General features: G+C 41.3%; 1 protein-coding gene across 8 annotated transcripts in view; it reads right to left on the reverse strand.

Annotated features, from left to right (window-relative positions):
- The window catches only part of adgrb3 (adhesion G protein-coupled receptor B3), a 170583-nt gene that overhangs the window by 38252 nt on the left and 106265 nt on the right, over positions 1–26066 (reverse strand). For all 8 annotated transcript variants that reach the window (XM_058058092.1, XM_058058089.1, XM_058058090.1 and 5 more), the window contains 6 exons: positions 25109–25177; positions 22489–22597; positions 14061–14207; positions 13429–13504; positions 8988–9090; positions 8553–8596 (listed from right to left, as the gene is read on the reverse strand). In XM_058058092.1, the coding sequence (XP_057914075.1) occupies positions 8553–8596; positions 8988–9090; positions 13429–13504; positions 14061–14207; positions 22489–22597; positions 25109–25177 (548 nt within the window). The remainder of the gene's footprint in view (positions 1–8552; positions 8597–8987; positions 9091–13428; positions 13505–14060; positions 14208–22488; positions 22598–25108; positions 25178–26066) is intronic.

A 26066-nucleotide genomic window follows, 5' to 3' on the forward strand; every position in this document is an offset into this window, starting at 1 on the left:
TGTGCCCTGTGATTGGCTGGCCACCAGTCCAGGGTGTACCCCGCCTCTCGCCTGAAGTCTGCTGGGATAGGCTCCAGCATACCCCCTGCAACCCTAGTGAGGATAAGCGGCAAAGAAAATGGATGGATAGTAATTCAAGTATATCATAATTCGTATTAATGATTAAATCTAAGATGTATTACATATTTGAAATAAAGGTCAAACATCCTTATTTATTTTCTTATTTATACTAAATTCTACATACATTCATTCATTCATTCATTCATTTTCTACCGCTTTTTCCTCACGAGGGTCGCGGGGGGTGCTGGAGCCTATCCCAGCTGTCTTTGTAAGGCGGGGTACACCCTAGCCAATCACTGGGCACATATAGACAAACAACCATTCACACTCACATTCATACCTATGGACAATTTGGAGTGGCTAATTAACCTAGCATGTTTTTGGAATGTGGGAGGAAACCGGAGTACCCGGAGAAAACCCACGCATGCACGGGGAGAACATGCAAACTCCACACAGAGATGCCCGAGGGTGGGATTGAACCCTGGTCTCCTAGCTGTGAGGTCTGCACGCTAACCCCTAGACCACCGTGCCGCCCAAATTCTACATACATATCTTCATACATATACATATCTACATACATATACCAGTCACAGCGAGTCATATTTTCAGATATTGATTTCAGATATGTAATCTGGCTTAAATTTGAGTTATTTGATTTAGAACTGGAGCTCATCTTGCATCCTAAGTCTCAGTCGAGTTGCCTTTTGCAGTTTTACGTGTGGCCCGTTTGGCTTGAAGCCAGCATGAATCTGCAGCAGATGCTTCTCACCACTCCATATGAATTATTGATCAGCTATTCTATATGATATCCTAGTGAAACGTGTAGTATAAGGGTTCCCACTGAAATACATTAAAGTTAGAGGCAAGGAAAAAGGGGACTTAACATGGGCTTACATGACTTAAAATCCTCCTTTAAACGCCTATAAACATGGGGGTGCTTTGTCTCATTTCCTTGCATAACATCAACTATTGTTCACCCGATACTTTGTACTTCTTCTAAGTAGCTCAGAGAGTAAATCCTTGTCCAAACACTTAACTCTAAGGCATGAATCTTGGCACCGCATTCAAAACTAAACAAAAACCCACAAAGACTACAATTTGGTTTCATATTATACTATTGTACGAGACAGGAACAACAGAATGAGGAAAAAATTCATTTTGCATTAAAAAAAAAAAGTCACTAAATGATGAGCGAAGGGTGGGCGAAATGCTGTTAATCCTGACGTGGCAAGTTTTAGATTAGTGAAACAGCTTTACTACACTTAGGGGATAATCTGTGAAGGAACACGACTTAAAAATCAAGAAGATACTCATTTGGCTTCCCATGCTGTGGTTTACATGGATTTAGTAGATTCCAAGCATTAAATGGCAAGGGAATGGTGAAAGAGCTGGGGCTGGATTGGAATGTCATTCTCAACTTTACTTTCTCAACTTAAAAGCTGGCATTAACATGAGTTAGGGTGTGTGCTAAGACTAAAATGATGATTAACCTTCCCAAAATGTTCAATAAAGGTCATTTCAAATCCAGCCGAGTCTTCAAAATAATCAATTTGAATTCAGTGGATTACCTAACGTTCTTTAAAAGTTAAAGTGATACCATTTAGTCGTACAAAGGTGGAAAGAAAAAACAAAAGTATTTTCTGGACAAAAAAAGGGTAGATCATATACTTAAATGTTCTTGTTAACGATGAACAATGAGCATTCCTACAAAAGAAGTGATTTCTGTGTGTGACAATTACACAATCATATTAAAATGCTCATGCTCATACTAAATACTATTAATGTTACTATTTTGTAACATAGGGCGGTGTCCGTATAGATCAGGGGTGCTCATTAAGTCGATCGCGAGCTACCGGTCGATCGCGGAGGTGGTACTGGTCAATCGCTGGTCGATCGCGGCGTGACATTAAAAAAATATCATCCCAGCATCAATGCCGTCACTTGATTGATATACAGGGCAGTCATTCAGATGACAACTGAATGTTGCCCTTCGGGCGACCAATCAAATCAAACAACGTCTCTAAGTGCAGCAGAACTTACGATGTCAGCCTATCATCCATCCCCGTTACTTGATTGACATACAGGACAACCAGTCAGATGACAACTGAATTTTGACCTTTAGGTCACCGCTCATGCGTAAACAACGATGCAAAGTGCTAAGCTAGTCGGCGAATTGCGAGATTTTAAGCCCTCGCTAAAGTTTATGGTCACTAAAATGAGTGAAGGAGCTGGACCAAGTAAAAAGGCAAAAACTGGACCAAGTAAAAAGGCAAAAAACATATCACTTCCATACGGATATGGAATATTATACGGATATTATGATACGGATATTATCCATGACTGATAAACATTTGGAAGTGTGCTTGAGGCTGGCTATCAGCAGCTACTGTCCGGACTATGCATCCCTGGCTGGTTCAATTCAGTGCAAGTCATCAAAGTAAACTCAGGTAATTACAAAAAATGTTAATAGTTAATTATGTGTGTTTTGCAATATTGGCTCATTTGGTTATGTAAGGTACATCAACATACATTGTACGTACAAATAATCCTCAATACATTTGAAAATAAATAGATGTTTTGCATTTTTGTAGTGGGTAGATCATTTTGACTCGGTCATTTTAAAAGTAGCTCGCATGCTGAAAAAGTGTGAGCACCCCTGGTGTAGATGTTGTCTTTGTCTCACATCATCAGGTCTTCAATAAAGGTAAAAGTAACCTTAATTGTTCATTTATCCCTTTCATTCATCACTTATATGCATTTAGAATTATTTGATGCATGTAAAACTATACTACTTGCTAACATTTTCAAGATGACTCAACCCCCTACTCATTACCAAGCTGCTAAGAAGGATTTTTTGTGATAAAAATATATTTAAAAGACTTTTGGATGACAGAAATATCCATCCATCCATTTTCTGTACTGCTTATCCTCACTGGACCGGTCGCCAGCCAATCACAGGGCACATATAGACAAACAACCATTCACACTCACATTCATACCTATGGACAATTTGGAGTCACCAATTAACCTAATATAAAAGTCAAAATTGTAATTTGTACTGAAATGCACATATAGAACCATAACTCATCCAGTAAAGAAGTCAAGTCGAGTCCCAAGAATGACAGCTGCCTCACAGCTTCTTGCGGGTTCCACAAGGTCTGATGCTGGCTCACAATTAATCAGTAGACTGGGCAACACAAAAAACAAATCTCAACATTCTCACTGAGCACTTTTTTTTGTTTTTTTTAAACAACATGGCTGACAGATGGCGTGTTTCCCTTCCTCAATGGTTCTCCAAGAGCGTCTTCTATTTTAATCGGAGCAGCCAACTGTGTGCAAAAGACAATCACCCAGCGCAGTCATTCTGCAGATGAAAACGACTCGATGTGGATCATAAAATAATGAAGGTAGGAAAAGGGTGGCTTGTTGAAAGTCATACGTGCACCGAGAGTCGTCCCAGTTGTAGCTTTGCCTGTTCAAAAATAGACCAGATGCTTTCCAACAGCACAATTGCACAATTCGCATGATATTTCATATGCTAAATTCAAATATGATAAGGTGTCCAAACGTCCTATTTTCCCACAACACGGTCCTGTTTTGAAATTGATCAATTCAACTGCTGTATGTGACGTCATCCCTGAGAGGCTGCTAGTTAGATGCCTTTTTTAAGTTCAAGTTTAAGTTGCTAAAAGCTGTAAAAAGGAAAAGAAAAACAGACATGGGGATTTAGCGCCTTTTGGCTGAAATAAATTTGAAGTCACCTTTAACTTCTTCAATGGCATTGTTGTAAAAGAATGTACGGTGCTTTAATGTGCTATGCTAATAAAATAATTACAACACAGAAGCCATTCTCAACATACAATACAAAATAATTATTATTAATTAAATTAATAAAAAATGTTATTAAAAGCAGTGCTCATATTTGACTGCACCATGAAGGTGACAGTGACAAAAATCATCTCATTACAAACTCTTTACATTGTATGTTTTTTAGTACAAGTAAAATAATGTTTCTCATGAAAGTTGGAGGTGTCAAGGTAGAGACATGCCTTTTATGGGGTAAAAAAAAACTTCCATGTTACAGAATACTGTAAAAACACAATTTGAATTGCATAACAAAATGTAACTATCATACGTGTACTTCATGTACACAAACAAAACAGGATGCGCACTGATACTGGCTTTCTGTATGTGCAGTGCCAATTGTATTCTTCTCTCTGATTGGTCAGATTATCAATAGATGGGAAACTTGGGCCAATCAGAATAAAGAATAAAGAAAGGGATTTAGCTCCTTTTGGTTGAAATCTGAAATGGAAATAGCGCCTTTTGGTTGAAAGCATAAATTTCATATCACTTTTTTTCATATTTTTAAAAATGATTTCAAGACCAAAATATGTGATTTGGATACACATGACAGAGGTTTATTAAACTCATGAAAAACATGCAACTTAGTGAAAATTGGATTTAGCGCCTTTTGGTTGCAAGCTCTTCATGTATTGAAACTATCAGGCATCTTTGAGTGAACTTCATGTACAGTATCTCATGCTGGACAAAGTGTCCTTGTTTTCTTCATGAAAATGTCCCCTAAAATATGATTTGACATATAAGTTACATTATATGGCCAAAAACATCTTCCACTCTTCTTGGAAGGTCAGTGGTCACTTATAACGGATCTGAGATCAGACATGTTCTCTCCTTTCTAGTCCATCCCAAAAAAGTTTGAGGGAGTTAAAGATCAGGGATTTGAGTATGGTTTTCCACACCATACGATACCTTCATGGTACCACAAACCTGGAAACATTGAATTCTCCAACAGTCGTGATAAGATAAATGAAGTTACAAGATGGGGCGGCACGGTGGTCTAGGGGTTAGCGCACAGACCTCACAGCTAGGAGACCAGGGTTCAATCCCACCCTCGGGTATCTCTGTGTGGAGTTTGCATGTTCTCCCCGTGCATGCGTGGGTTTTCTCCGGGTACTCCGGTTTCCTCCCACATTCCAAAAACATGCTAGGTTAATTGGCCACTCCAAATTGTCCATAGGTATGAATGTGAGTGTGAATGGTTGTTTGTCTATATGTGCCCTGTGATTGGCTGGCCACCAGTCCAGGGTGTACCCCGCCTTACGCCCGAAGACAGCTGGGATAGGCTCCAGCACCCCCGCGACCCTCGTGAGGAAAAGCGGTAGAAAATGAATGAATGAATGAATGAATTACAGTAGGGCGGCACGGTGGATGAGTGGTTAGCGCAGACCTCACAGCTAGGAGACAAGGGTTCAATTCCACCCTTCGCCATCTCTGTGTGGCGACTCCAAATTGTCCATAGGTATGAATGTGAGTGTGAATGGTTGTTTGTCTATATGTGCCCTGTGATTGGCTGGCGACCAGTCCAGGGTGTACCCCGCCTTACGCCCGAAGACAGCTGGGATAGGCTCCAGCTCCCCGCGACCCTCGTGAGGAAAAGCGGCAGAAAATGAATGAATGAAAGTTACAAGATGAACTTATGACTATGAGGAACACACACCAGTCACACGAGAGCTGTCCTATCTAGTCCTATCTAGTCTTTGAGCATGAAGCACCTGCGAGGGAGCGATGTTGAAACCACGATTGTCTTCTTTTTCTCGTTATTCTCTTAAATGGCAATCGGTATTAACACAAAACACTCCAATGGAGTCAGTGCTTCATCAAGCATGAACCTTAACTGCAAGTAGCTTAAATGAATGTCTTGCAGGAGGCATTCAGAACAAAATGTGTGCAAACAAGCAGCTACTTTGTTAAAGAAAGAACAAGAGAATAGAGGTTTCTGCTTGTGTGTTTACAACACACACACACACACAAAATGAACCAAAATGTGGGCTGAGAGGATCGGGCACATTCAACAATGTCATCCAGTACTATGCCTGCATTATGTAAAATGTGGGCAAGCAACTGCTTCAGTGTTATGCATCAAATTCAACACAATGAGTCATGGGGTTCCTTTGTGCACGGGCTACCAGCAGCAACAGTTCAAACTAATACCCTGAGAATGTCCATAATAGCATACTCAACCATCCAAATAGGTTCTCATGTTCGAATCTGTGGCAAGCATGTGACCTATTGCAGTGGGAGTGTTTTGCATGCACGTAAACAACGCAGCACGGAATGTGACATGGAGTCACTTCGCATGGTATGAAGGCAATTTAAACGTGTGATATAAACCAAACACATTTAATTTAAAGGCAGTCTTACATCCTCGTGATTTGTGCCGAGTTACATAATTCTGCAGTGTTGTGACTGATGCCTCAGCAATTCAGGCCTGCGACGATCTGGTCCCCTTTTAAAATCCCCAGCACATTTCCTTATCGATGCGTCTTTTATAGCTAATTGGATCTCAATTTAATGTTGTTCCGTGTCAAACCGGGGTTGCGTAACTGCTTCCGTCGCCAGAATTTAAAGCATCGTGAGTCACGACTGACTCATATGAGTTTTGATGTCATCACAGCACATCTCCTCAACACAAACACTGCAAATCATTAGCGACACTTTATTTGTTGTATCCACAAAGCCACAAGGCGACAGATCACTCACACGTCGTTTCATGGAGTCGTCTAAGGCTCCGTAATCTTACTCCATCACAACAAAAGATGACTAAAATGGATGAAGTCGGTTCAGTTGGACATCCCCTCACGGCAAAACTCATCTAATCTTCTTCATAATGACAACATATTGTTAGATTTCAACTGTTCCTTGACACACTACGGCCGTATAGCTAAGTCCAAGCTCATATTTCTTGCTAGAATTACAGTAATCCCTGGTTTATCCCGGTTAGTTGGTTCCAGACACGACAGGATTCCGTATTTACAATTAAAGCCTGTTTTCCCGGCGTTCAATTCTGGTGCTTCTGTGTCTCACCAAATATGACCAATGTATAATACAACATATCATCACAATGTCTTTGAATGCGTCTTATGAATGTCTTATATTTTGCTATTGATTGGAAATTATTCATTTAGGCACGAAAAATATGCAAAATGTGCTGAAATATGCATGTTTTTTTCTTTCTGCATTTTCCCGATTACGGAGTCGACACATCGGATCACCACATGCTGATTTTTGGCTTGAGCCCTTTATATTCCGGTTGCCCTTCCCGACGGATACCGATGATGCTTACTAGCGGAGATTTGAACCCGAGTCCAGAACGCTAACCACTACACAACGACGGGCTCTGTGCTTAAATATATAAGCTATAAGCTATATTCAACCATTTTTTCCTGAAAGCATCGTGAGAGAGTGAAGCCGTGGAATTCAAAGCACAAGGTGATGAGGGATTACTGTACTTTTTTCAAGCGGGAATCTATATATTTTGAATTTTACAGGCCTGGTCGCTTGTCTTTTACGTGTCGACCCCGCCTCTTGCCCGAAGACAGCTGGGATAGGCTCCAGCATGCCTGCGACCCTTGTGAGAATTAGCGGTATAGAAAGTGAATGAATGAATTGTTTCAAAACTCTAATACAGGGGTGCTCATTAAGTCGATCGCGATCTACCGGTCGATCGCGGAGGTGGTACTGGTCGATCGCTGGTCGATCGCGGCGTGACATTAAAAAAATATCATCCTCGCATCAATGCCGTCACTTGATTGACATACAGGGCAGCCATTCAGATGACAACTGAATGTTGCCCTTCGGGCGACCAATCAAATCAAACAACGTCTCTAAGTGCAGCAGAACTTACGATGTCAGCCTATCATCCATCCCCGTTACTTGATTGACATACAGGACAACCAGTCAGATGACAACTGAATTTTGACCTTTAGGTCACCGCTCATGCGTAAACAGCGATGCAAAGTGCTAAGCTAGTCGGCGAATTGCGTCAGATTTTAAGCCCTCGCTAAAGTTTATGGTCACTAAAATGAGTGAAGGAGCTGGACCAAGTAAAAAGGCAAAAACTGGACCAAGTAAAAAGGCAAAAACATATCACTTCCATACGGAATGGGAGGTGGACTTTTTTTTCACAATGTCTTTTTCGAAGTGCGTTTGCCTCATATGCCATTCTACCATCGCAGTACCTAAGAAGGGAAATGGGGAGTAATGTGGAGGTAATTACAAAAAATGTTAATAGTTAATTATGTGTGTTTTGCAATATTGGCTCATTTGGTTATGTAAGGTACATCAACATACATTGTATGTACAAATAATCCTCAATACATTTGACAATAAATAGATGTTTTGCATTTTTGTAGTGGGTAGATCATTTTGACTCGGTCATTTTAAAAGTAGCTCGCATGCTGAAAAAGTGTGAGCACCCCTGCTCTAATAGGTTCCAAAATAAGTGAATAATGAAGTTTAACCGCCATTTCTCTCTCAACTCAATGCTTTACTTTGATTTGATAACTTTGTTGACTGAGTGGGTAAAATAAAATACAAAACAAATAAAAAATCAACTTGTCTAATTTGCCAGTTTGAGTAATGCTGAGAGAGCCACATGTAATTGAATGAGCGAGCACAGTTTTACTCACATTATGCTGTTGTCCCACAGTGCACAGTGAGGGTTCAGTGTTCCCTGGAAGACATGAAAATAAGCGGAATGTTTACCAAACAAAAAGTCATCCAAGGGAACTCCAATTAATCACCATCATCAACATCGCCATTGTAATTAACCTACGACACAATGTGTTTGTCCTTCAACACATCTTGTCATAATTTCATTTGGGGCTCCTTGAGATATCCACTAGAGGACTCTTAGGTAAACACATACTTTTGCAATGCTTGAAAACTCACAATTTATCACCGAGATATCATAAAAGAGAATGTTGTTTTAATTCTATGAGTGTGTAATTATCAGGGTTCACCGTGCCTGCAAATAAGCTAATAAGACGTTATGTTCCACGGTAGACAGACAGTAAAAAACGCTACATAACACAGACTGACACAGAGCAAGAGTCACTTCTTACATTGGCCAGGTGAGCGAGTTCAATCTCCAGGTGGGTCTGGATGGCCTTGGGCTCCGGCCTGACAGTTACAGCGATGACCTTGGAATTCACAACTGTGTGGTTCCTGAAACACACAAATAAAACGACAAGAAGGATAAATGTCATGGTTGGAATGATCCTGTCTGCAATACTTTCTATCCCAACGTGACTGCACGGCGTTCGCTAACTGGACACCTTCACCTGTGCAATCGAATAAAACAACAATACAAGAGCTCGGTATCAGAAACACTGCCTGTACAAAGACGACGGAAACCTAGCATGGTGGTTATTAGCTTACTTTGTCAAGTCCGCTTTTCATCTTTATGCTCAGTGTGCGTGGTGTATTTTACAAAAATGAGTAAGTCATTATTTGAAGCTTTATGAGAGGTTCCCCAAAAGATTATACTGCTAAAAACAGCCAATAGAGTTGAGTCAACAGGCTGAGTACTCATCCAAGGACTCCTGTGATAATTACTACATCTGCTCACATTGGTAATGGTAATGGTAATGGTAATGGTAATGGTAATGGTAATGGTAATGGTAATGGTAATGGTAATGGTAATGGTAATGGTTTTATTTCATTTGAACATGCATCAGATTCCAATTGAGTGCATCCCATAATGAGTTCCCAGTTCCACATGTCCAAAAGGAGTAGGAAGAAGCAAAGCTTATTAAATCCTACCCCTCCATCTGGTACTTTTACAATCAATAGTTACATTTGTTCACTTCCTGCTTTCCATAATACAGTTTAAGTTTTTTTTCGTTTTTTTTTAATAATGTACCTCGTAGCGAAGTACTGGGTGATATGAGCATCCAATGCCATAATGGGTACCATAGTGCGTGTCAATATAGTGATATATATAGCACATCATGACTGGTTCAAGACTCTTCATCCTTGTATTTAGCAAACATCAACTGCTTGTATTGTTTCTTGAATTGGCTCATCGTTGTGCATTGTTTGATTTCCTTACTCAATCCATTCCATAGTTTGATTCCACATACTGAAATGCTATGGCTAGCATAACGTAGTCCTAGCATAGAAGTGTTTCAAATGTACTTCTTCCCTGAGATCATATTTCTCCTCTCTTGTAGAGAAGTATTGGATGACATTTTTAGCTAATTGCTTATTTTTAGCCTTATGCATTATTTTAGCTGTTTGAAGATGAACTATATCAGCAAGTTGAAGTATTTGTGATTTTACAAATAAGGAGTTAGTATGTTCTCTGTAGGCGGCATTATGAATTATCCTTACTGGCCTTTTTTGCAGTACATTTAGCGAGTATTTCATATTACATTTTATTTGCAGTGCTAGCGTGACCATATATAGCGTATTCCCTCGGCTAACATTCTATATTACTTATCGATGGATAATATCATCACTTTTTTCATTTTTCCCCCCTCACGTCCCCACAGGAATGTCGTAGGTTGTAAATAAATGGTGACACCATCCCCAAATTAGTTAAACAGTGGTACTTTCAGAACCCGTTTTAAGTGGAAAGCCCAGACATAACCTGGTCCCAGTCAGAGTTTTAGCCGACGTACCAGTTTGCATCTGCTTTCCAAATGTGCTAAATATAGATGCCAAAACATGACCTCACACTGCTTTTGGTATTGATAAACAGATTTTTTTTATATTTGTATATCCTCCCAATGTTTTGTGCATTTGGATCATCTGCATGGTATATATATATATATATATATATATATATATAGGCAAAATGGACTGTGATTGCTATTTTGCCTTTTGCCTTTGAGAGACACAATCCTCTTTTCCATCCTTATTAGTTAGTAGATCATTTGTAGAAACACATTTCAATAATAACAAATAATATATAATTTTTTTTACTCCAAATTGTCCATAGGAATGAATGTGTGAATGGTTGTTTGTCTATATGTGCCCTGTGATTGGCTGGCGACCAGTCCAGGGTGTACCCCGCCTCTCGCCCAAAGACAGCTGGGATAGGCTCCAGCATACCTGCACCCCCCAGTGAGGATGACCAGCATAGAAAAATGGCTGTTTGGATTGCCAAGGATTCCATTGAATTGTGTTGAGCGTACCCAATGTTGTGAAAAGTGAGTGTGCTAAATAACACTCACATTTAGTTTCTTGTGCTGAGTGAAAAGCTTTATAGGATTTCCCGTTAAACACAAATAATGAATTTTTGACAGACCTACTGCAGAATGTTAGTTTCTGTTGTTGGGAACCGTCACATCGTGCAGTGAATCCAAGAGCAAAGCATTGCCAGCAATGTACACAAAGCTTCTAAGTCTACTTAACTTCAATATGTCCTCCAAGTTGTGATTTTGGAGCTGACAGAATGTTCTCTTTTGAAAAAGGAGCACTTTCCACACATAGAGAACGTGTCAGCTCCACAAAGGAAGGCTGCCCTTCCAGAACCAGTGGAGCTGAGAATATTTTTGTCAGACCTTTTATGTGATTTGAATCACTTTTTGGGGACATACTGCAAAATGGATATCCATTGACTTCATTGTTAAACTCGGCTCGCTGTCAGGACTGTGCTGGAAAGACGGCATTTAAAGCGAAGAAAGTTATCTTCTGCTTCTTTTTTTTTGGAATGTCACAAGCTTGACATATGTTAAAGGGAAAACCCTCAAGTCTGACACCTCCTCTTGATCCGCTTACCCTGCTGAGAGGGTTCAGTGTCACATTAGGGCCTTGCCTACACATGCACAGTGCACACATTCTGATGCCAGCTGCTCCACCTGTGAACGCGGAGCACAAAGAAATGACTGCTCTTGGGACGCTGGTGCAAGGGATGCATTGACATCAGGTGTTTCTTTAGGATACTGCTTTTCCGGACGCATGGCATCATTCATTGCCTGCATTTTTACTTTATCTGACTTCAGTTAGAAGCTAGTGTTATAAACAGATGCAAAAAGCAGAGTACAAATTATTTGGTTGCATGTACAGCAACACAGTGTTTGGAAGGATTTCATGCAAAATGTCCCTGAAGAGAACTTGCTGCAATGAAAGTGGTATGTTTTGCAGTTGTGATTCACTCTGAAGATTTTCCGATTAAGGGATTCAGAGATAACCTAAAGTTTTTTCAAGCAACACCCACAAAACATCCAAATATTACTTTTTGCACGAATTCAAATCGTCTTGAGAAGAGGCTGATTTTATGATCTTTGAAATTTATTCATTTTCTACCGCTTATCCTCACAAGGGGGTGCTGGAGCCTATCCCAGCTGTCTTGAGGCGAGAGGTGGAGTGGCCAGCCAATCACAGGGCACACATACACAAACAACCATTCACACTCACATTCATACCTATGGACAATTTGGAGTCACCAATTAACCTAGCATGTTTTTGGAATGTGGGAGGAAACCGGAGTACCCGGAGAAAACCCACGCATGCACGGGGAGAACATGCAAACTCCACACAGAGATGGCCGAGGGTGGAATTGAACCGGGGTCTCCTAGCTGTGAGGCCTGTGTGCTAACCACTCTACCGCCATACAGCCATCTTTGAAACATTCATTCATTCATTCATTTTCTACCGCTTTTCCTCACGAGGGTCGCGGGGGGGGGGTGCTGGAGCCTATCCCAGCTGTCTTCAGGCGTAAGGCGGGGTACACCCTAGACTGGTCGCCAGCCAATCACAGGGCACATATAGACAAACAACCATTCACACTCACATTCATACCTATGGACAATTTGGAGTGGCCAATTAACCTAGCATGTTTTTGGAATGTGGGAGGAAACCGGAGTACCCGGAGAAAACCCACGCATGCACGGGGAGAACATGCAAACTCCACACAGAGATGGCCGAGGGTGGAATTGAACTGGGGTCTCCTAGCTGTGAGGCCTGCATGCTAACCACTCTTTGCCGCCATACAGCCATCTTTGAAACATTCATTCATTCATTCATTCATTTTCTACCGCTTTTCCTAACGAGGGTCGCGGGGGGGGGGGGGGGGGGGTGCTGGAGCCTATCCCAGCTGTCTTCAGGCGTAAGGCGGGGTACACCCTAGACTGGTCGCCAGCCAATCACAGGGCACACATAGACAAACAACCATTCACACTCACATTCATACCTATGGACAATTTGGAGTCGCCAATTAGCCTAGCATGTTTTTTGGAATGTGGGAGGAAACCGGAGTACCCGGAGAAAACCCACGCATGCACGGGGAGAACATGCAAACTCCACACAGAGATGGCCGAGGGTGGAATTGAACCGGGGTCTCCTAGCTGTGAGGCCTGCGTGCTAACCACTCTACCGCCATGCAGCCATCTTTGAAACAATGTCTCTGAATTGTTCCATGGACGGCATGGCGTTGATCCACAAGTCCAGAACAGGGAACAAAGAACTCTGCAGATTCCATGTGTTGTTTGATATGTTGTTGGTATTTTTTTTGTGAGCAGGGCAGGAAATCTAGCAAAAAGTGCAAGGCGATCTTACTTTGGTGAGGGCAGCATAAGTCCAAGGGTCTTGTAAAGAACTGTTCCCAAAATGAAGACAGGCGATCCTTCCATGTCTAATGGAGAAAAAACAACAACAAAACTAGAGTTAGTCAAAATATTACCAAAGAAGAACCAAACAATAAAGTAGAATAATAATAACAACCATTCATTCAACTTTGTTACTTGTCTATAAAGGTTAAAAAACTTTAATAACCAAGCAGCAATGATTCTGATTCCAGGTGCGATTCATGGTGCCATCGTCAATTTATTCCGGTTAAGGCCCATTACAGCAATTAACCTAAAAGTCAGCGTAGTGATATACAGTAGCGAGTGGATTATAAGACGATAGGAAATGCTGAGTCGATGGGAAACAGCGATTGAAGAAGCACGACGAGGCGAACTGGCCGAGCTCCATACAGTAGATCTAGAATATGATTTTTCATATCTTCCGTGCAGTCGCTAAGCATTGTCACTAAGCAACTGTTGGAGCATGAAACTGCAACTCTCAGGCTGCCGGAGGTTTGTGATTGAAAAATAGGAAAGTCACAGTGTGACAAATCAGATGAAATTCTTATCTCTATTAGAAGGTTGAGTCTCTTGAGTTACGGATAAGCTCTGTGAAAGACAAACCTGCACTCTGGGATACAAAGAGGGCCTTGGGGATGACCACCTTGTCCTCAGAGTTCCGGGCCCAGTCCACCATGCCTTTCCGGCCCTTCATGGGGAAGTTGATGTCAGTCATCACTGACACGGCTGGAAGCCTTTGGATGCTGGCCACTGCACAAATAGCACAAATAGCACAATCAGTGTGAATTAGCAAGCAATACTTGGATTTGTTGATCACAATTTGAACGTATTTAATTCCTTGTGCGATGAGACCTTTGCATCTTCATTCATTCATTCATTTTCTACCGCTTTTCCTCACGAGGGTCGCGGGGGGGGGGGGGGGTGCTGGAGCCTATCCCAGCTGTCTTCGGGCGTAATGCGGGGTACACCCTGGACTGGTCGCTAGCCAATCACAGGGCACATATAGACAAACAACCATTCACACTCACATTCATACCTATGGACAATTTGGAGTCGCCAATTAACCTAGCATGTTTTTGGAATGTGGGAGGAAACCGGAGTACCCGGAGAAAACCCACGCATGCACGGGGAGAACATGCAAACTCCACACAGAGATGGCCGAGGGTGGAATTGACCCTGGTCTCCTAGCTGTGAGGTCTGTGCGCTAACCCCTAGACCACCGTGCCGCCCACCTTTGCATCTTCTCCATTTCAAATACCTAAACACTCGAGTGAATGTGAATTGCACTTTCCAACCGCAGAGGGACCCCTGGTGCCAAACAAGTTCTTACTGTTACTTTAAGACATTCCCAACAGAAAGTATATGATCCAAGCTACAACTGGCACCTGACAACGAGCAGACAGGTAATCTCCTTAATCGCACTTTCCTTTTTTCACCTCCCCACTGAGGCACCACAAAGGACCTGTCGGTGCACTACGGCACCGACAGGGAAAATTCTCCGGATCAAGCAAACGGGCCTCGGCATTACAAGCGGGGGATAAAGCTGGCCCATTCCCCACCTGCTATCACAGCTCGCCCCAGTCAGGTGCTGCTTCACAAAGGGGAATGCGAGGCTAATCCCTATTGATGCAAAAGCTCCATTGTTCGTCGCGCTTTGCCAACAATACCATTTGGATCCTGGCAAGACTCCACGCTCGGATGAAGACTGTGACAGCGAAGGCGTGTCTGTGTGTTCGGGATGATCCAGGGAGAGGCCATGAAATCACATTGCAGCAACGTGCACATAAAGGCATCTGGCTCGCGGCACCGGATGCCGGATTGCTGGATGCAGCGGCGGTATGGGTGCCTTTTCAGTCCGGGGGTACAACGTGAAAAGCCACCCTATAATAGCGAGGCTGCCTTTCAGAGTCCGGGGTAATTCTGCATGTAAACGGGGCTTTACATCTGCCTGATGAAGCTCGGCAACACAAATAAAGCGACAATTTAGAATTGTGATGCAATTCACTGGGGTAATTATGGCTCTGCTCATCATGCCTGAATGCTGCAACGAGGCACTCGGCAAAAAGGAAATTACAACATAATAGCACAAAAGTTTTGGTTTACTTTCACCTTAAGGAACGTTGGTTTCATAACTTATGGTAATGACTTCAATGTTTCACATGAGAGAACCAGGACAAAAATATCCTTCAAAATGTCCCATTGTGTCCAAAGTACCACTTTGTCCTCCGAGTGCTCATGCGGAAAGAGGACAAGCTGCTGGAGTCGGAAGCTTTAGCAATCAATGGTCCTCACTCAACAATGTGTTTGACGGTTCTGGGAAATGTGCAAAATGAGTGCAAAATAGTTTGGACTTTCATGACCGCGTAAGTTGCAACCCCAGAATACCACAGTCAAATTATTTCATGCTGTTCAATGAAGCGCACAAATTGTGCAAGTAGTGCCCTGGCAATTGCCTAACTAAAAAGACAGCAACTTCCAAACTAATAGCCGAAGCGCCCCTAGATGACTCTTTGTCGATAGCTTCTCAAGGGACAATACTGTAAAAATGACGCCAGGATGTACCTTACAGAGTACCTGTACACGCAATACTCTTAGATTATTATTACACTTCTAATGTCAGTCAAAGTCAGTGCATCGTCAGCCTCATAAAAGATCTTCTTGATATGTTTGTGAATGTTTACAGCAGGGGTCGGGAACCTTTTTGGCTACAAGAGCCATGAAGACCAGATATTTTAAAATATGTATCTGTGAGAGCCATATACATTTTTTTAAACATTGAATGCAATAAAATGTGTGCATTTTTATGTAAGACCAACAGTTTTAGATATAATGGGCTCTAATTACGTAGACCAGGCACACTACCCCACGCCAATGGGGTGTGGCCAGCACACTTTCGTGAGCAGCGCAGTGTCTAATAATAAATCAAATACTTGCTGCCATTAACGCAACTTCTGCTGCTGCATGGTTTTGCACCGTACTCCGTACACATATTTCATTCTTTTGGCCATCTTTGCCAGAAGGCTTGGTTCTGCAGCTTTAGCTATTTGACTAAAGGAGGAAAGTTTACATTTACATCTTAATGACCGAGGTACACTACCGCATTACCCAGTAATAATCGAGTTTTGGTGTTTGACCCGGAAAATATCATCAGGAAAGATGGATATGGTCGGCCGTATTGCAGTAGAAAATAGATGGACGGATTAAAATGCATAAGAAAGTTGTTGATTTTTAATATTTTTAACAGTGATTTCTGTGATGTTTACTTTAAAATGTTATCATTTTTATTGTGGTAAGAAATGCTTGAGAGCCAGATACAGTCATCAAAAGAGCCCTACCTGGCTCCCGAGCCATAGGTTCCCTACCTCTGGTCTACAGGAAGCTCATAATAGTGACAACTATATTTTGAAACTTGTAAATAGGTTTCTATGTTCTCACTATGAATTTATTCCATTTCCAAGTATGGAATCCGGGGTCTGGAACCAATTAACTGTGATAAACGAGGGACAACCGGCTAGACTTTCATTCTGGACTCTTTCATCAATCTTACTCGTTGATGTTGAGAGTCAAGTTCTGCAACCTAATATAATTCTTTTTTTCATACAATTTGAAAACCTTTTAAAGTGTGTGATTATTGACTACTTCTGAATTATGAATGGAGTACCAAAAACCAAGATGAAAACGGTAGCTTTCACACTAATGTTATTCATTCACTCCTCAGTCACACACTGGTGGTAAGGTACATCTGTAACAACAGCTGCCCTGGGGTAGACTGATGGAAACGTGGAAACGTCTTGCCCAGGGGCGCAACGCCAGTGACAAACTAGTATTGAACAATTCATTCAATAAAATTCAATTATACTATATTTTCTAATAGCGTATGTTTTTCCTCTGAAACCTAATGAGATGAGGTTTGGGAGGAAAAAATTTAAGTGCTAATGTGAGTTCTGTTGTTCCGTTGTTGCATGCAGTCTCAAATGTCCCATTCTCCAAATTCAATGTCGGTTAGTCTTTTAAATTATTTTAATTTCTGTAAACTTTATAATCAAAAGGGGCAAAATAAAATGTACAAACGTGCATCATTCTTTTTCCACAGTTTAATTTGCTTCTCATGTTTTTTTTTTCTTTCATTAGCGCATGTTACGGGATGTGTTCATTGCTACGCTATTCTTGGGGGCCTTCAATCCATCATTATGGAAATCATGCAGCGTAAAGAGGCTCTGAGTGTCGAGTGTTTGCTATAAGTGGGTCAAACGTTGGCCACTGTAAAGAATACAAGGAAGAAAATGTGACTCCTCTGGAGGAATTGCCTACCAGCACAGCTGTTCGTGCTCACATTCATTTGCATGAATAAATCAAGAGCGCTGTTCTATTATTCCATTCCCACCGAGGCGGCATCCATGGCTGAGTGAGAAATGAAATGCCACAGAGACGCGCGATCATCCGAGAGCCTGTGCGACACACAAGCTAAAAGAACCCACGAGAACATTAGCAAGTAGAAATATTGTTCCAAGACTCGTATCAAGAGACTATGTGTCTAAAAAAAAAAGGCCGTTTTAATATCCGCTATGACCAACGATGCATTGAAAATGGCTTTGGAGCTCATTAGAGTTACAATGAATGATTTGTAATTTCACTACAACTTGATAACTTTCCATCAGACACACCCACCATATTTATGCACATCGCAAATAATCATGTTATCATTGCTGAGAACACAGGACAACATGCCGCGTATTCATCCAATTACATTTAATTGCATTGCAGCATTGATGTTTGTCAGAGACCGTTATATACGATTCGATTTTGGAGAATTCTTTATTTTAGTGTTCGATTCATTGGTAATGTTACCCAATGTAATTACAAATAACCACAATGTATTCCGCAGGGCATTGATGGTTTTCTTTTGTATGCAATTCGCTCCAAAAAATATAAGAAGCATGTCTTAGCATTGCTAGTTTAACCCTCCTCTTGTGTTAGGGTCGGCACAGACCCTTTTTACATTTTAATGCATAAAAAGAATCACATAACATTTGTTTATTGCATCAAGAATTTTTTACTCTGTTTCAACAAAATAAAACCCAAAAAATAATTTTTACTTTTTAAAAATTTTAAAATGGTCTGATTGAAATTATGACCAATGTATTGTTAGGGTCGGTTTGGACACGGTTATAATAATATGACTATAAAGCAATATTTTGAGTCAAAACTGAAATCATAAGTGTACAATTAGCCAACACAATGACAACCAGCTCCTCTTCTCATCATGGAAGCTTCAGGGGATTCTCATTTTGACCGCTTTTCCAGTATACCAGCAGAAAAACAAGGTCCAGACATGTGAGGGGAATTCACTCATTTGATTGGCTGATTTCACTTTTACAATTTGGATCATAAAAAGAATAGCAAAAAGTACAGTGAACCAAGATCTGGACCAGATTTTTGGTGACAATGAGGGAGCGGACAGACCAGCATAGCCATTGAGATGAGCAGGAGGACATCATGGAGTATGATCCAGAAGACACAGATGATGCGAGTCAGATGAAGAGGTTGCTGGTGGTGAAGCTGTTCGATATCCCTCAGTAATAGCCAGGTAACAAAAGAACCTTCAATTTATGAATATGATTCTTTTGAGGTTCATTTGACCATTTTTGGAAATAGAAATGGAGGGGTATAGTGACAAAAAAAGGCCTACATGCCCACACCAAAAGTATTAAAAGCAACATTTTCATGGATGAGGAAGCCTAAGAAGGTAACCAAGACATGAGAAGCAAATTTGATGATAACTTATTGTTTTTAGTGTATTATATAGCTGATTTAATACATGGGTCAAAACCGACCCGTTAACATAAGAGATGATACCAGAAAGCTAACACAAGAGGAAGGTTAAATGAACAGTTTGTACAAAAATGTAACTATATAAAACCTGCTTTGGTATTCATGTACATATCCAGCGTGTGTACACACACACAAAAGCAGTCTCAGCGAGATAGATAGATAGATAGATAGACAGACTTCCTTTATTGTCATTGCACAAAAACACAGTAGTGAAATTGCCAACGAAATGTCGTTGCCTGGCTCCCATATAACAGACACAAAAGAAGATAAGTAATAATAAATAATAACAATAATAATAATGTGGAGAATAAATAGACACCAAATATGAACAACATAATGTAAAGTGCAGCGTGAACAGTAAATTGCCCAAATAATTTAAATAATTAAAATAAATAATAATAATGTAAGTAAGATAGAGGGGCTTATTTGGCATTCAGCAGTCTGAAGATGACCAACAATTGAAACTATACAGCAGAGGTAGGGAACCTATGGCTCGGGAGCCAGGTAGGGCTCTTTTGATGACTGTATCTGGCTCTCAAGCATTTCTTACCACAATAAAAATGTATTTTTGCTAACGTTTTAAAGTAAACCATCACAGAAATGACTGTTAAAAATAATATTCAAAATTAACAACTTTCTTATGCATTTTAATCCGTCCATCTATTTTCTACTGCAATACGGCCAACCATATCCATCTTTCTTGAAGATATTTTCCAGGTCAAACACCAAAACTCGATTATTACTGGGTAATGCGGTAGTCTACCTCGGTCATTGAGATGTCAACATGTAAATGTAAACTTTCCTCCTATAGTCAAATAGTCACCTAGCTCAAGCTGCAGAACCAAGCCTTCTGGCAAAGATGGCCAAAAGAATGAAATGAGTACGAGTGATGAGTAAATGAGTACTGAGTACGGTGCAAAACCATGCAGCAGCAGAAGTTGCATTAATGGCAGCAAGTATTTGATTTATTATTAGACACTGCGCTGCTCACGAAAGTGTGCTGGCCACACCCCATTGGCGTGGGGTAGTGTGCCTGGTCTACGTAATTAGAGCCCATTATATCTAAAACTGTTGGTCTTACATAAAAATGCACACATTTTATTGCATTCAATGTTTAAAAAAATGTATATGGCTCTCACAGATACACATTTTAAAATATCTGGCCTCCATGGCTCTCTTAGCCAAAAAGGTTCCCGACCCCTGCTATACAGTAATCCCTTGTTACTTGCTTCTCTCTATTGTGGTTTTCCAAAACTATATTAGTCATGCTGTTTGTAGTTGAATTCATTATTAGTCAAAAATGTACATATTGGAAGCAAATATGACTTATTTTTCATCTAAATGAAATATTTTCAAGCATAAAAATAGCTAAATGAACTAAAATACAAATATAACACATTCAGAAGACGAATTATTTGCACACGCATGACTTTGCTACGACCCTACACTGGTCACGAGGTGTCAATAATTTTACTGTAATGTTCGCTGAGACGCACCAGCACCAGATTTGAGTGCCAGAATAACAGGCTTTCATTGCAGGTTTAAATTATCTCACAACAGGCACAACAATCCCCAATAAAAAGACACCAGCGACTTTTGCAGGAATAACCCACGCCATGCTAAAACTCAACTCTGAACCCCTGAAGTCACATTCTGTCCACCCCCATTAAGCTACCTATAGCGCCCGAACACATTTACAGTAACACACAGTCGTATTTCTCTCTTATTTACGATTTTGATGTCTACTGGAGGAGTTCCAAGGGCTCTAATAATGTTAAAAACACATTTATCAGGTCATAAATGAATGTTCTATGCTCTAACTATGAAAATATTCCATTTATAATCAAGGAATCCTACGTCACAGAAATTCACTTAACACAGTTGAAACAAGGGGTTACTGTACATTCAGTGATAGCTGACGTTAGTAGCTAAATCTTGCCAAATTGTTATAAAAAAGCCAGGTTACTCAACACAGGAAGAAGTGGATTACACTGAACAGAGATGTGAAAAAGTGTTTACCCCCTTGCTGATTTCTTACTTTTGTGCATGTTTTTCAGAACTAAATGTTTCAGATCATCAAACAAATGTAAATATGAGTCAAATGACAACACAACTGAACACAAAACTTTTAATTATTAAGGGAGATTAACCGCCCTTTTAAAGACATGCCAATAGCATCTCAATAGGATCCAGTTCAGGACTTTGACTAGGCCACTTCAAAGTCCTTCCATCTTCCATCCATCCATCCACTCCAGAGCTTGTTGGACTTGATGGTGTGTTTTGGATTATTGTCCTGCTGCAGAACCCAGCTTGAGGTCACAAACAGATGGCCAGATATTCTCCTTGGTAGACAGCAGAATTCATGGTTCCATTTATCACAGCTTCCAGGTTCTGAAGCAGTAAAACAGCCCCAGACCATCACACTACCCCCACCATATTTTACTGTTGGTATGATGTTCTGTTTTTGAAATGCAATGTAATGGGACACCTTGTCAGACCACAGAGTATTTTCCCAAATGTCTTGGGAATCAACAAGATGTTTTCTGACAAAATGTAGAAATTTAGATTTTTTGGTTCGGCAGTGGTTTAGTCTTGGAACTCTGCCATGCAGATGTTTTTTTCCCATTGTCTTTCTTAGGTGGAGTCATGAACACCGACCTTAAGTGAGGCCTGCAGTTCTTTGGACGTTGTTGTGGGGTCTTTTGTGACCTCTTGGATGAGTCGTCGCTGCGCTCTTGAGGTCATTTTGGTTGGGCAGCCACTCCTGGGAAGGGTTGCTGGAGTCCCAAAACTTTCAAAATAGCTTTATAACATTTTCCAAACTGTGCACTGATCACTTGTGTTCAGTTGTGTTGTCTTTGACTAAAACTTACATTTGTTTGATGATCTGAAACATTTGCAAAATTAGAAACCAGAAAGGGGGCAAACACACCCCTGCAAGATCTCCAAGAACTAGTAGGGTAGCTGGTAATCAGCCAGTTGAAAGAAATCAAATCTAAAAAATATGCAAGCGAAAACTACTACCATTCTGTCTTGATGTTGGAATGTTTCATCAGAATCGAGTACATTAAAACCCATTTGCTCCGTTTTAATAAACATTATCGATCCCCAGCAGTTTTCCTCCAGGCTGTGCGCCACGCATCATTTCGCCGAAATTAATGATAGCTTTAGAAACAAAGGCTCGGAGGCCGACTCTTACCCAAGTTCCCGGTCATCAAATACGCATTGTGGAAATCCTTCATGCCCAAGCCGACGATGTGGATGAATTCCTCTATGACCTGCATGAGCTCCACCGCTCCGGGATACATCTGCACAAGACAAAGAAATTATTAAATAATCACAAAGAAAGCACCTCATTTTCCACTCTGCTGCTTTGAGTTCACACACACTGTGGCTGTCGGTGGCGGAACAAAATGGAGAAGAAGGGCCAAAAACGTGAAATCCTTATTATTACAATTATTATCAAACATGATTAACTATTATCAATATTATTCATTGTTACATATGTTGTACAAGAAACTTAATAGAACATAACTTTGTTGACTTTTAACTGTATTAGTATGTAATGTATGTGTGCATGTTTTTTTGTTACCGGTTAACTCAAAAACATCTTTAGGTGAAATGTACACTTGCAAAAGAAAAGGGTTATGAAGGGATTTCTTACTATTAAAACATATTTTTTCCTCATTAAACTTCAATTTATAGTGTTTTGTTTGCTTAAAATGAGGCACGTGGTGTACATTTATATTTGATTTGAGGTTGGTTAATGTGTTTCCTTGGCATATACACGCCTACGATATGTGTTCTGTACTCACTTGTTGATGATTAGCAAGTCAGTAAAAGGCCCATTAGCGTTGTACTAGCATCCCGGCAGGATGTTATGTTTGCTTGTCTTTATTTCCAATAGCGTATTGACCAAAGAATCAATGGCTGCATCCAATACGGTCAGCTCGGTCACTACAGTGGAGGGTTGTGGCTCTGTGGTCAGCACCACGGACAGCTCCACAAGCCCCAGCATTGACACGGTGAGCCCAGTAAGCAATTTCCTCCAGGTCAATAAATCACTATCCTTGGCTGCTAGTCCACACAATGACAGGTCGCATCTAACCACAAGCTTTGACATGCCCCCCGCCCAGTGATTCTTGTATGTAACCATACTTGACAATACTCCTCAAGCAACAACATAAGCTAAACAAATAGCTTTACTTTAACAAATGTGTGAGCACAAAATGAGGATGTCAAGCAATTATAAAGGCCTTTAAGTGGCATTTAGCAATTAGCACCTCACCCTGTGTTTATATTGGGCGATCTCCCGAGGCAGCCCCCCTTCTTCTCACTCGTGTGTGTTGTATATTTAAATGTGGATGAGCTAAAGTTGAGAGCCTCTGACACAGCAGAGTCAAAGCCACAAGAGGTGGGGGGGTTGGCGTGTGGTGGGTGTGGTAAAAAAGCACATTGCGTCGCCCCTTCCGGCACGTTTGACGCACAGCACAGTCATACTTATTCCGTGGGTCTCCATGGCAACTGTAAAGATGTGAAGGCAGCACAGGGAAATGGCTGCAGTGGAGTATCTTTAGACAGAGCTCTTGCTTCCCTCACCATGGCAACAGTGACATGAGGTGAATATATAGTGATCCCTGGGCCCGAGCAAGTCTACAGCCAGTAAAACCTCACAGTGAGATGCTTCATGGAAGTCTTTTTCAAACATCTTTGACGCACAGCGCGTGGGTGCTGCGCAAACGGAGTGCGGCGTGCACTCATTAATGCAACACAAGGCAGCATGTGAGAAAAACTGATAACTGTGAAGTCAGGCCATTGTCTGGGGGTAGACTATAGTGCCGGAAATGAAGCAGCATCACAGGGAAAATAATACCACATTCAAATGTGTTATTTTTCCTTCTGTGAGTGCTTCCAAAAGACGCAAGCCGGTGATGTGCCGTGTCAAATTAGAGCTAGCGTGAATAAACAGAGCCAACACAGGCAAGCTGGGCCCAGCTCTCAACACCAAACTGATCTAAGTGTATTTAAACTGCCCTTGTGTCATTTTGCGTCAATGCGAGTGTTACCTAATTCAGGTGGATCTGGCAGTTGCAACACAGCAGATGCCCTCTCCAGACTGCAGCTATCACAGATGGTATCTTTTGTCTAGGTCGTGTGTGTTTTCAGGGTGGGGGGTTCAGCTTGCAGACACAGGTTGTTGAAGATGCCATCTCTCAAAGAACGGAAGACGTTAGCCGGGAGCTACTATTCACAGATACCCGTTGTTGAGAGCATGTGCTGTGTTTTGACCCACGGTGTATTAATGCTATGCTATCGCTCTTAAAATGCATCCTTTTTCTCACAACACTGGTCATTTCCCCAGCCAGACGCACACTCGAGGAAACAGGCTTGACTTTTAGCTGCTGCACCATAATCAATAAAACATTTAAAGCCTGAAGTGCAACAGAGTGCTATAAAATTCAACTTAAGTAATGGTCTAATCACACTAATTGCCATGATTTGTATCTGCTGTATGGAACATTGTGCTGAATGGGAGAGCCCTGCAGTGCTTTTTATGGCCGGCCAGGCTCTGCTCTGTGGCGGTGTTGCTGCCACCAAGTGGTGATCTGCGGAAGTCACCTTCAAAATGAGGCCACATGCTGTACGAGGACACCTGCAAAATGACCCCATGTGAAGCAGAGCATTATCCCAGCAAGAGGCTGACTTTTATTTAAGTCTATGGATGAGGTGGCACAGCTTTCTGTGTGTGTGTTTTTTTTTTTTAGTGCAAAACACTCATGCCTCACTCAGACCTGAATTATTCACTGCGACATGCCTACCTTCTGCGCATCCTCCCATTTCTCCTTATTTTCCTCCTCCAAGAGATTGCTGATGATTTGAAAGAAATTCTGTCGAGGTAATAATGACAAAAACTGTGAGTAACACACCCACACATGCATTCAATCTCTGTCATGATATTGGAAACAAAGGTCTTTTTCACAGGGTCATACTTTGTGTGTGTGATGGCATTGGGGACAACACAACACAACACAACACAAAGTCTCCTTGAACGCAGCCCTGCAGCTCACAGCAAACATGGAATGCTGGAGGAAAGAAGCACAAGTTGCAACCAGAAATGAAAAAAAAAAAAAAAAAACAGATGAAAGGGAATGTTTGAGCAGCTGTGTACATTGTCTTGTTCAGCGGGAGGGAGACGGGGATGCTCGGGGTGCATGCCTGCAGTCGTAATAGGACCTCGGTCTGATCCTTAGTCTTGTTATTTCGTCTGGTCCACAGTGTGCCTGAGGGAGTCTCTCTCTCTCGCTTTCTCCCTCTCTATCTCTTGACACAGGCTATCTTGTTTTCTACTTGAATGCTTATGCTCCCTCTGGTGGTAATGTGCCCACTTTAACACTGCATTAGTGCAGAGACACATCAAGGGGGAGCGGCAAAGGGCTATCTGACTGCTCTGCTGTGGGCCCACACCACCCCGAAGAGCTGCGGTAATAACCGTGGACACAATGCTTCCCTCATCTCACAGATTTTCTATGGTGCAAAAATGGCTGGATGGCTTCCAGGTCACCAGCCATTCCTGCAGAATATTACCTGCATGTGATTATTTTCCAAACTGCCAGCAAATGTAATAGTACTTTTTTACTTACGTCTAAAAATCATAGTCATAAATTTTACATTGATGGATTTCTTTTCTGTACCTGATACACAACATGAATGAGGATATTGTACTGCAACTTTCAACTACAATTGCATTGACATAAAACATGTTATTAAATTTTACAA

The sequence above is a fragment of the Doryrhamphus excisus genome, chromosome 20 (assembly GCF_030265055.1).
Source record: "Doryrhamphus excisus isolate RoL2022-K1 chromosome 20, RoL_Dexc_1.0, whole genome shotgun sequence".
Classification (NCBI taxonomy): Eukaryota; Metazoa; Chordata; class Actinopteri; order Syngnathiformes; family Syngnathidae; genus Doryrhamphus; species Doryrhamphus excisus.